This window comes from Denticeps clupeoides, chromosome 2 (assembly GCF_900700375.1).
Source record: "Denticeps clupeoides chromosome 2, fDenClu1.1, whole genome shotgun sequence".
Taxonomy (NCBI): domain Eukaryota; kingdom Metazoa; phylum Chordata; class Actinopteri; order Clupeiformes; family Denticipitidae; genus Denticeps; species Denticeps clupeoides.
This window is the reverse complement of record NC_041708.1, coordinates 17,881,454-17,894,215: the sequence shown is the minus strand read 5'-3', so window position 1 is coordinate 17,894,215 and position 12,762 is coordinate 17,881,454. Positions and strand designations below refer to the sequence as shown.

Sequence of the window (12,762 nt, the reverse complement as noted above, 5' to 3'; positions counted from 1 at the left end):
GACATATATAGACATCAACTAAAATGTGTTGTTACATTTAATACGTTTTATTCAGCTTCAGTCTATCAAATGCTCATGGCATGAAATTTTGAGTGTATAGAGAGGCAAAAATCCCAACAACTGGGATCTTTACTGAATGGTTCCATACTGGGAGGCAGAAGGTGAAACAAATGACAACACCTAACCACCCCCCCCACTCAGTCACTGTATATATATAAGACATGCATCTCTCACTTCTCTCTCACTCACCCTCCATGCTGGGAATCTGGAAAGGTTTGTTCTTTTTTTATATTATGGTGTAGATTTTAACTGATTACAATAGATTATGTATCATAATCATTCCACTATATTCTATTTGTATGTAAGAAATCAGTTACATAAAGTTCCTGTAGTGTGTGTGTGTGAGAGAGAGAGAGATACTACTGCATTCTCATATACATTGTGTACTCATTAGTGGTGGTAGTAGCCTAGTGGGTAACACACTCGCCTTTGAACCAGAAGACCCAGGTTCCAATCCCGCTTACTACCATTGTGTCCCTGAGCAAGACACTTAACCCTAAATTGCTCCAGGGGGACTGTCCCCTGTAACTACTGATTGTAAGTCGCTCTGGATAAGGGCGTCTGATAAATGCCGTAAATGTAAGTAGTTTAATTCCTAAATAGTTTATGTAACAGACATATGTCATATTGTGAAGTACATGAGCAAGTTGTCCTTAGTTTAGATTCCAGAATGATCTTCCTGTGGCTGGGAATGCTGCTAGGCTACATGCAGGTAGTCGACAGCTTGTACAACTGCTCCTCTCTGTACAGCAGAACTCCAGGTGAGCATCTCTTTGTTTCATATAAGCATGTTATATGGGCAGTCAGAATTTAAACAGGTTCTGTGAAGCTCTACAAAGGCAACCTTGACATAGTTAACAATTAGAATTACCTATCTAACCATGGCCTCCACAACAAAAAATGTCTGCTTTAAACATATTTTGGATGAATAAAATTCTGACATGATTATATGATCAGACTCTGCATCCCCACCTGACTGGAAAAAAATGTTAAAGGAGCTTCAAGTAATTAAATTAGTTTTCTTTTTCATCATGCCGACATCCAACAGGATTGAAGAAAGAAATACATTTTTAAAAAGAAAGTAGTGCAAATGCTGAGAGTTGCGTGCAGACATTACAGTATTTTGCAAAGAGCTCTTCTCATTCTGTAAAAGTAGCAGAAGGATCTGACAAACTGGATCAGGTGGCAGAACCTGGGGCGTACTTGCGGGGGCTGAACAGACAGGTGTGAGTCTGTGGGCCATGGGGCTGGAGAAGCAGAGACGCTTGGAATGCAGGAAGTGAGCAACTGTGGACAGAGAGTGGGAGCGTCCAGAAGTGGGGCAACATCAGAACGTCTTCTCCACAGCAGGAGATAAACATAGTTCAGATAGAAAAGAAGATAGTTCTGCTGTGAAGCAGCAGGCATGGGGAGCCAGAGGCTGAATAAAAGTGAAACAGAAATGGTCAGTGCATTCAAGGAGAAGGCTGAAGCAACGTTGTGGATGGAGCGGAGATCAATGGCAATTAGGTTCAAACAGGAGCGGGAAAGGATTGTCCAGAAATCGATGCTAGAGTCAGCAAAGAGGAAACCAGATAAGGCTTACAGCAACGTGACGAGTTTACAAGCAACGTAATCGATGAGGAGTGCATTGTTTGGAAGGTTTGTGGTGCTTTTTTCCTGGTTGTTCACGTTTGGGTGACTAACTTCCTGTTCGATGGGTGCGAGTGCGAGAGTCCACCCCCTGTGGTGCCTGGGTTGGAGCTGCAGCCATAACAGGACCCCACCATCTAGGCCCAGCACCAGACAGGCCTAGAGAATATGGATGGGTGTCATGGAATCCCTGGAGGATCCAAGATGTCCCGGCTGGGGACCCAGGACCGATCAGCCATGCGCCATGGCATTCCTAGTTCACATAGTGTTTGAAGCTGTAACCCCTCTGACCGATGTCCAGGAGTCGACAGACTGTAAAGGTGAGGGAGTCATCCACCAGGCAAGGAGAGGGGTGGCTGCGGAGAAGGGGTCAGAAGAGGAGAACTGAGAACTTTGCATGGACATGAAACACAGGACCTGAAGTGTGCAGGCAATAACAGCTGATATGAAACTGGATTTAGGCGGCAGTAGTCCCGGAACAGACCTATGTATTGTGGACCCAATTCTTGGCCATGGATAGCATGGGGAGCCCCCTGGTGGAGACCCAGACACTGGGTAGAGGAGGGCAGGCCGCCAGTGCCGGTCTGCCTGTCTCTTCATGTGCCGTGCTGTGCAGTGCAGTGTGCAGTGTGTCGCAGATGGCAAATGCATTGGTTCACTGCTGGAACCAGTCCTTCAGCTGTGTCTGTGGGGAACCAAATAGGCTGATGACCCAGGGATGCTTCGATTGGGGAATGGCCCATGGATGAGGACACATTCTAGTTGCGAGCTAGTTTGCGAGCTAATTTGTCTTGCCGTGCGGGTCAACAGACCAAGCAATAGCACCAGAGGTATTTTTGCATTTCTTGGTATATGTGCTTGGTCATGCGCCAGAACTGGGCTATGAATTGTGGAGCCCAGTCTGAGAGGAGGTTCATGGGGTTCTGGATGACAAGGGATGCCGTCTGGGCTGTTGTGGCAATGAAGTGGGCTGCTTTTGAAAAACGATCCACCAGGACCAGGACTGTGGTTTTACCTTGGGAGGGTGGCAAGTCAAAAAGAAATTATGTGCACGTAAGTTCGATTGGGGGGCTCATTGGGTGGAGGTGGTTCCTGGGTGTGGCTGGAAAGACTTCCCTTTAGGAGGGACCACTGGATGGGGGTGATGATGAAAGTCGCTGGGACAATGGGGTCCAGCTGTATTGATGGGACAGGGCGTCTGCCTTCATGTTCAAAACGATTGAGGTACTCCTGCAGCACATTATTAACAAGATCCTGAAATACAGCGGGGCTGTTAAGAGGGCATGACAAGGCATACATAATTGCCTGTGGGTGTAATGATCCCCATTTTCCATTTGTGTCCATCCCAAATGCACACGAGATTCCGCAGATCCAGCTTCATTAAAATCTTGGTGGCTGCTAGGAGGTCGAAAGATGTGTTAAGCAGTAGAGGTTCTTTCTGGTGATGGCATTGAGCTGTCAGTAGTCGATGAAGGGTCGGAGTTCCCCCTTGGTGTGGGCGTGACCTGGACTGAGGAACATGGCATGAGCACAGCGGGGATTAACATGGAGTTGGTGAGGTTTGGCTCGACGTAGGCGTGGCGTGGCTTGGGCAAAACGTGGCTTGGCAAGGCTCGACTGGACGTGTGCATGGCATGGGTCTAGGGGCGTGCCAGAAGTGGAGCGTGGGTATGTCGTGGATGGGGAAGCTGCAGGCGGGGGAGCTGGAGTGCCCCGGAGTCCACCAGTGCATGACCCTGATGTCAGCCAGGGGTCGGTTTTGTCCAGTTCAAGGTGGCTGGGATCAAGCACTGGGTGGCATAGCAGGGAGTATTGGAACTCACCAGGGGTCTCTGCGGTCCAAGTGATGTTGTCTGCTAGGGGGGGTCTGGGGTCTGGCCAGTTATTGCAATAATGAGTCTGCCTATCGCAGTAATAACATAGCCCTAGTTTCATCCTTCTTTGTTGTCCCTGTGGTGTGAGCGTAGCGCGGGCACGCCCGGAAGCGGCCCAACATCCAGACAACTTATCCACAGCAGGAGATAAACATTTTGGATAGAGGAGAAGATAGTTCTGCCGTGAAGCAGCATGCATGGGGGGCCAGAGGCCGAAGAGGACTCAAACAGAAACGATTCAGTACCAGGAGGACTTGGATCATCAGAGGAGAAGGCTGAAGCAACGTTGTGGATAGAGTGGAGGTCAATGGCCATCAGGTTCAAACAGGAGCAGGCGAGAATTATCCAGAAATTGAGGTTAGAGTCAAATGGTCAACAAAGAAAAAAAATCAGACCAGGTAAGGTTTACAGCAACGTAATAATAATAAACAAAAATCGCGTTGTTTGGAAATTTTGTGATTCTTTTATCTTGTTTGTTGGTTGACCTGGTTGACCTTTTGGTGGATTACTTCTGCGTCAATGGGTGCAAGAGCATTCACTCTGTGGTGCCTGGGTAGGAGCTGCAGCTGTGACAAACTGAAATGATCTAAAAAAAATCAAATTTGCACTAAACACTTGTTACAGATTTAATCATGTATTCTAAATAATTCTACAGAAATTCTACAGAAATGTATTTATTTATTAATATAAGAACATTGTCTACATTGAGTTGAAATTAAAACAGTTTCTCTTTTTTGTGGCCAGACAACAGTGATCTGAGAGTAGACTGTGGGACAAACCTCATCAACCTAGCGGTCAACCTGTGCACTGCTCAGTGGGCAGGATTTGACCCCTCTGGCCTTGCCCTGAATGGAAAGCACAATGTCAGCCAGTGCCAAGGGACCATTGACACAACCGTGGATCCACCTGTCATCCGTTACCAGTTACCAGTCAACAACAGCCAGGACAACCCCTGCCGGCAGTCCTTGCAGGTCAGAGAAAGGAAGGAATGAGGGTATATCACAGGATAAATACAAATTTAATATGCATTTCAGAGGGGACATTTAGATGTCAGTCTTTTCTTAAGCTACTTAGGATAACTGAAACAAATGATTGCTCTGGGGTATATAGTAATTTTCCTAAATACTCAGACTGTAACTGAAGACTCATGTGCTTCTATCATTATGACTTAATCACTGTCAGCAGTTATGTCAGTTTGGTCCAGGGATGAGCTGAGCACCCAACCCTCCCATGACCTTGGTCCTATGACACAGTAATTACTGAATTGGATTTCTCACCAAATCTGTAGTGAAGAATTATGCTGCTGAGAAACAGGACTCTCTTTTGATCATGCCAGTGCAAGTACAGACGCTAGTGCAAGCACAGTGGCTAACACAAACAGAGCTAAGCAAATTTTTTTTGCCATGAGTTCTGTGCCATGTGCACACATAGTTGGTTGTAGCCTAGTGGATAACACACTCACCTATGAACCAGATGACCACAAAGTTATAGGTTCAAACCCACTTACTACCTTTGTGACCCTGACCAAGACACTTAACCCTTACGGGGACAGTCCCTGTAATTACTGATTGTAAGTCACTCTGGATCAGTTTTTCCAGATACTATATGTTTATTTTGAGAAACACTATTGTGCACACGCAATTTCCATTCTGACGTTGCTCAGGAAATCTGCTTAAATAACACATATCATCATATTATAATATAATGTGAATACTATAGTGTATAATGCAACTTTTACCTGCAGAACAGCGCCTCTACCTGTGTGGAGTGCAGTGTAGTCCCTACACTGAACAGCCCAGAATATCATTTGCATGTTACAAAGGTGACAGGAAGCTTTACTGTTAGTGCTAGCTACAGGTTTTAACCTCCCAGTAAAACTGGGGTCTTTCTCCGATTCATCTCTGTAAGTCTGATGGTGATGTTGCATATGCTTACTCTTTACATCTTCAGTAACTGCAACTCTGCCGTGCAAATCTGTGCTTAAACAACTTCTCATTTTTTACTTTGTGTGTCACTGTGGGTTACATCGTGCATTGATTGGCTGTAAAAGCACGAGAGATGACTGCGCATAAGCAAGCCAAGTATGTCTGCGCAGCCAGATGAAAGCAGAGATCTGTACCTTAAAATTAGTTTAAATGAAGGTGGAACATTATCATTCATTATGATATTTTGGGAATTATTAATTGTACATTGTACAGAGTGAAATTATGGTACAAATATGATAATTATTGTACGTCTGGCAACATTGCTCTGGATAAGGGCATCGGCTAAATGCCATAAATATAAATGGAAAGATTTGGTATCAATTTGGATATAAAATTAGTACTGATATCAATACTTAAATTCCAGTTTTGGATCTGCCAGTTCAAAGAAATCAAAAACAGACTACAACAATTTTCAACAGACATTGCAGTGGGCAACCTGGTAGAGTCAATGTTTACAGGACAGACACACATGGCAGTGTATTTCACAATGCTAGAGGTACAATTATAATTGCAACAATGTCAATTACAAAAAAATTGTACACAAAAAAAAGCTTAATCAAGCCAAAAAATCAATGCGTGAGTGTCCATTTAAGAGGTGATCTAGGGTTTTTTAATGTGTTATAACATAATATACAGTCATGGCCAAAAGTTTTGAGAATGACACAAATACTTGATTTCACAAAGTTCTTGTCACCATGTCATCCTCCAAATGTCTTAGCTGGACTTTCTTGGGCTTCTACACAACATTTGAACCCCTCTCCTTGAAGTTTTTGATGATCCTGATATGGCTGATTTAGGTGCAATCCAATATCCTAGCTTTGTGAAACTTATTGTTAACTCAGTTTTCACTGAACCTGATTTCTGAAACATCACTCGGAACTATACACAGAGCTTCAAGAGGGAAGCAAAGTGTGTGGGGACGATGCTTTGCTCAGTGGCACATTGGTAGTTCAACCTATTGATTAGGCTACCAGTGATTCAAAATTAAAATGTATTTCATTTAAAATTAAATATTTTTTATTATAATTTGTTTTCAATGCTATTGTGCTTTAGATGCTTTAAATGATCAGATTCTACATTGCAAGGAGTCAACCAAAGCTAAGATCATCAAGGGAGTTGCTCCTGGTCATCCCCAGAACCTAAAATCGGAGGGCAATAGGGTCTTTGCAGAGTAGCCCCCAAACTTTGAGACTCTTTACCAGTGAACATCAAACTCTCTCTGTAAATGTATGTTTTCACAAGTCTTTCTGAATCTGGATATTAGGTTTGTTTTAATATCTATGGTTTGCATTTATTGTATTTATTTATTGTATTATATTTTGAATGTGTAGCACTTTTGGGGAACATTTTTTGTTTTTGAAACTGTCTTTTAAAACTTTGTTTTTAACTATAATAATACATGTAATGTATAATTTATTATTATATTCTTTAGGGGGTGCACAAACATATTAAAACAAAAAGTAATTCATTTTGATACAATATTTTTTTGTAAAAATAAGAATTTTTCCAGTAAGCCAAATCCTCTCTCCTCATCCTGTGTCAAAATTAAATCTTTAGGTGGGACAGCTCTGATTGTTGGTGGTGCAGTCTTCGTTGTTACATGGCAGTGTGTTACTTTAGTATTATGGTTGTTGACTGTGGCACTGTAGTATTATCAATGTTTTGAATGTTGTGCATTACTCTACTCACAATAAAATGGAATGCAGCACACTGTCTGTGGCACCCAAAGAATATGCATATATCCAGAAACTTTTAATGAGGATTTTGAACAAAACAGGATACCAAAACAGTTACTGATGAACTTAAAGGTAACTGGGACATCCTGGTGAGAGAAGCTAGTGTCATGCATTAGTGCTTAGCGCCTGGTCAAAATAGAAGCCCATAATTTTAGATTGCATTGTTTTGTTTGTGAACATGTTTAATTTGTGGCTGTGTCTTAGATAGTAGATGAGATGCCAAGCCAAAACGGCCCTTTGAACCAGTTCTCTGGAGTCCAGTCCGTCATAATCACAAGCTACATAGACACTCCGTGTTCTTCTGATGGTGTAATCAGCTACTCCACTGACCTCTACTACCACTTCTCCTGCCGTTATCCCCTGGAGTACCTCCTCAACAGCACAAAGATTGTTGTGTGAGTCAAAAACTGTATGTCTAGCTTCTAAAAGATCTCGAAAAAGATGGAATGGCATGACAAAAAACGTAATCTGAAGGCCTGAGACAACTAGGCATGTTTTTTTCCCTAGCCACCTCCATGCTGTCAATGTTTTTGTTTTTAATTTGATGGTGTTTGCTGTTATGTGTACATGTAAATACTAGAATTGTAACTATACGACCCAAAACCGATCAACTGTGATTGAAAATACACAACACTCTATAGAAAAACTGTATGACAAAATGCAATATCTCCAAGTGGACCAATGTTATGTATTGTATAAAATGTTCATGAAAAGTTTGTTTTTTATCATTTCTCTGGCAGGTCTTCGGTTTCAGTTGCCACCAGTGACAACAACGGCACCTTTATAGACAGCTTACAAATGAGTGTATTCAATGTAAGGTGAAGAGAGACAGAGGGAAAAGAAGAGAAGTAGTACAATTATATGCATTCTCACTGATTTGCTGTTCTTTCAGGACACAAATTTCAGTTACCCAATTCAAGTGCCAGAAGCTGGAATTCAACTACGCACACAAGTCTATGTGGAGGTCAAAGCAATTAATCTTACCGGCAAGTAAGAAGCCAGATACTAATGTGATTTTCCTTTTATGAAATTGGAAAAACAGTTTTTTTTAGGTGAACAGAAGGGGGTTGTGACCCCAAAAACAGTATTTAATGAGAGGTGGCACTTATACTAGGCACATCAACGAATGGCAGAGCCATTATCATACAATCCTTTTATACACTGAGGATTAGCAGGGAAGTGTAGGGTCTGACTAGGCTGACAGGTGCAGGTGATCATGACAGAACAGGACTCAGGGGTAGACAGACAGGAGCAGTGAAATGTGACATGTGGTTTGTGCTATTAGGCACCAGACAGGAAATGCCTCATCCTTGAACCGTCAACTTATCGTGGTGGAGGAGTTTGAGAGCTCAAGTGATCCTAGGAACTTGTCTGTTTTGGGCACTTGGTGCCCGTGAGCGAGCGCCTGGTGGCCGGGCTTTCGCCCATGGGCCCAGCCTGAACCGGATACATGGGCTCATCCAACTGTGGACCCACCACCAGCAGGAGGAACATGAAGGGTCCGGTGCAATGTGGATTGGGTGGCAGACCGAGGCGGGAGCTTTGGCGGTCCAATCCCTGGTCAAGGAAACTGGATATTGGTACATGGAACGTCAACTCTCTGGAGGGGAAGGAGCTGGAGCTTGTGGAAGAGGTTGAGCAGTATTGACTAGATATAGTCGGACTCACCTCGATATATAGCATTGGCTCTGGAACCCAAGTCCTTGAGAGAGGTTGGACGCTCTCCTTGCTGGAGTTCCATTGGGTGAGAGGCGGAGGGCTTTATGCTTTTTGACTCTCAACCTGTTTGTTGGGGTTTACCCCGGGGGACGAGAGGGTAGCTTCCCTGCGTCTTCGGGTCGGGGAATGAGTCCCTGGGACGAGTGATAGATAGTGCTCCGACTGGGGACTCCATTGTCCTGCTGGGGGACTTCAATGCTCATGTGACAGCATGACATGGTGGGGCGTGATTGGGAGGAACGGTCTGCCAGATCTGCTGTTTCTTTATTGGACTTCTGTGCAAGCCGATTGCAAGGTCCTACAATCGACCTGCCTAGGTCAAAGGTCAATGATTGACTTTGCAGTCGTATCATCTGTCCTGTGGTCAAATGTTTTTGACACTTGGGTGACACTCCGGCAGAGCCTCCTGAAAGAAGTGTGGGACATTGAGTCTGAATGGACCTTGTTCTGCTCTGCGATCGTTGAGGCGGCTGTGGCTAGCTCGCAGGGTGGCCGGTGCCAGTCATGGCAGTAACCCCTGTATCCGCTGATGGACAACAGAGGTTAGGGGACCAGTCAGGCTGAAGAAGGAAGCCTACAGAGCATGGCTGGTCTGTGGGTCTCCAGATGCAGCAGACAGGTACCAAATGGCCAAGCGGGGTTCAGCAGTGGCAGTCGCCGAGGCAAAATCTAGGGCATGGGAGGAGTTCAGTTAGACAATAGAGAAAAACTATCGATTGGCTCCAAAGAGGTTCTGGCAAACCATTTGACACCTCAGGAGAGGAAGGCAGCATCTCGCTCACACTGTTGTGAGGTGCTGCTGACGTCAACTGGGGTTAAAGTCGGGCAGTGAAAGGAATACTTTTATGAGCTCCTCAATCCTACCGACGCGCATTCCAAGGAGGAACCAGGGCTGGGATACCTGGGTATGGACTCTTCAATCTCAGGTGCAGAAGTTGCTGAGATAGTTAAACAACTACACAGCGGTGGAGTCCTGGGTATCTCATGGCTATGGATGTTGTAGGGCTGTCGTGGTGGATATGTCTCTGCAACATTGCGGAGTGGCAGACTGGGGAGGTGGTCCCCGTTTTTAAGAAGGGGGACCAGAGGGTGTGTTCCAACTGTAGGGGGATCACACTCCTCAGCCTCCCTGGAAAGGTCTACTCCAAGGTACTGGAGAGGAGGGTCAGGTTGATAGTTGAATCTCAGATTGAAGAGGAGCAATGTCGTTTGCCCATTCAATCCACATGTGTTTTGTGGAGTTGGAGAAGGCTTATGACTGTGTCCCATATAGGGGGCACTCCAGGAGTATGGAGTGGATGGCCTTTTGTTAAGGGCCATTCAGTCTCTGTATCAGAAGAGTGTGAGCTTGGTCCAAATAGCCAGCAGGGCTGCCCTTTGTCACCGGTTCTGTTCATAACCTATATTGACACAATTTCTAGGTGTGGTGTGGTGGGTGTTGAGTTTGGTGGCAGGAGAATCTCGTCTCTGCTTTTTGCGGATGATGTGGTCCTCCTAGCTTCATCACGCAGAGGAAGACGAAGACAAAGACAGGAAATGAGGCAATTTCACACTGATTAATTAAGGATAATGACTAAAACTCCTGTCCTCATATGAAAAATTGTAAAACCTAAGGTGACTTTCACCTGCTGGTCTGTTTGTTCTCTACATCCCTGACAGATTTATGGTTGCCCTACTTGTTTAGAAAATGGGGGGTATTGGCCTAGTGGATAACACTCTTGCCTATAAACCAGAAGACCCAGGTTCAGACACCGGCTTACTACCATTGTGTGCCTGGGCAAGACACTGAGCTGAGCTGCTCCAGCAAAACTGTCCCTGTAACTACTGATTGTAAATTGCTCTGGATAAGGGTGCCTGCTCAATGGCATACATGTAAAATGACAGTCAAATGTTTAGCTCAAACAAACCACACATTTACACTTCATGTATGATTTTCTACCCAGTTTCCATGTCTTGCTGGACCACTGTTTTGCTACCCCTTCACCTTTTAATTCAACCAACAGTGAGCAGCATGATTTTTTTATTGGGTAGGTTGTATTTTGTGTTTTCATTGTGTCTGCGTTATTTAAAATAATTGGAATGGCTTTTGTATCTCGTAATTATACTCTGCTTGGCATGTATTGAAACAGGTGTATAACAACTCCACGAGCATCAGTTATCCAGAATGGGGCTTCTGTGTCTTCAAGATTTTCCTTTGAGGCATTTCGTTTTGTGCAGCATCGAAATCAGGACAAGTCAAGCATCTATCTTCACTGTATTGTCAGACTCTGTGAGCCATCCAAATGCTTACAACTTTTGAACGTGAGAAATTAACATACCTTTTTCTGTGTGCTTTAACTTAAGTCAAATAGGCTAACTAATCTGTTTCGGGTACAGCTCTATGTGAATAAGCAAGTCGTCATGTATGTGTTCAGACTTCAGTTCAACATCAGCTGTTCTCCAAAGATGTGCTTACATGTTCCTAAACATGTCCTAAATAGCCCTGGTTTATCTAGCACAGCCTGGAAATGACTAATTTGCAAACAGCAACAGCTTAGCACATGATTAAATCTAGAACACTATAACATATTGGTAGTGACAACAGAAATTAAGACACTTTCTTCTGCAGTCATGCAACACCACTAACAGTGGTTTAGGCCGCAGAAGAAGGTCTCTGGAGCCATTTGGATCTGAATCAAAAGACTCTGCAACAGTGTCTGCAGGACCCATGTACACTAAAGCTGGTAAGACATGGTTGGTTGATGTGAGGAGACACAAGATCTGTTTTGCTCTGAATACATGCAATGCTACACTGGTACTTTTCTATGTTTGTTCTTTACAGTGGACAGTACACCTACAGGCTCAGCATACAGTAAGTGTCATTAGAAATCAATTCAAGAAAACCTCCAGTGAAAGGTCCAATAGTGTATAAATGCAATTGGTGCATTTTTGGTTTTGGCTGAAATAGAATATGTTCTTTTCAGGTGGAGATGAGCACCAGAACAGTGGGCAAGTGAACATGACTGAACTGGTGGTAGGGGTCATATTTGCCTTGGCTGGTGCAGTTTTGGTGGTTCTCGGTGGTTGGTTTGCAATGAAGAGGATTTTCTGGGCATGTGGACGTTCCCAACCTTTGGCCTGAATTAACTTACAGCTTTGTGCTAGGTGTCGGTGATAGGTTGTACAGGAACACCTACCTGGATAGTATACTGTTCTTGTACAGCAGCAGTATAAATATATAGCACTGATGTACAAGAGACCCGTTTTGTTGCATATTAGTAATAGATTTTTTAATCATCTGAAAATTTTAATAATGCAAAAATGTTTTGCGTTATTATTTAGAAGGTTAAGGCCAATCATCTGAAAGATTATATGTTCCGCTTTTCTGTTCTTGTTACAAGCAATTGAGTGTCAATATAACATATTAATACCAGTAATTATAAATATACATATTCTCTGTACATTATATATATATCTTCTTTGTACATTTCTATTATAATGTTTATCATTCCCAATCACTGTATTTTATTGAACATGGAATCAAAATCCTAATAAAGTACTGAATAGGTTTTGCATTTACATACAGATGTCTTTTTTACACCACATAGTTTGATAACAGCACTTTCAAAGTTTAAGTCTTTGTTTGAATACTACAGAATTATTATTTGTTATATATAGGTAAGATTCTACATCCAAATATATACATATGCACACACACACACACACACACACACACACACACACACACACATTTATTTACTGTACATAAAGACCCTA

At 43.4% G+C, this 12,762-nt stretch overlaps 1 protein-coding gene across 2 annotated transcripts; it reads left to right on the top strand.

The window, feature by feature from the left end:
* The first annotated feature begins 256 nt into the window (after nucleotides 1-256).
* LOC114784317 (zona pellucida-like domain-containing protein 1) lies at nucleotides 257-12,564 on the top strand. Of its 2 annotated transcripts, none has more exons than XM_028969611.1 (11): nucleotides 257-273; nucleotides 723-821; nucleotides 4,311-4,537; nucleotides 7,492-7,682; nucleotides 8,028-8,100; nucleotides 8,180-8,277; nucleotides 10,950-11,033; nucleotides 11,136-11,307; nucleotides 11,615-11,729; nucleotides 11,828-11,857; nucleotides 11,970-12,564. In XM_028969611.1, the coding sequence occupies exons 2-11, from the start codon at nucleotides 731-733 to the stop codon at nucleotides 12,125-12,127; spliced, it is 1,239 nt and encodes a 412-aa protein (XP_028825444.1). In that variant the 5' UTR covers nucleotides 257-273; nucleotides 723-730; the 3' UTR covers nucleotides 12,128-12,564. The 2 variants fall into 2 exon arrangements, with proteins under 2 accessions (XP_028825444.1, XP_028825445.1); XM_028969612.1 differs by having other exon boundaries at nucleotides 263-273; nucleotides 718-821.
* The last annotated feature ends 198 nt before the right edge of the window (nucleotides 12,565-12,762 follow it).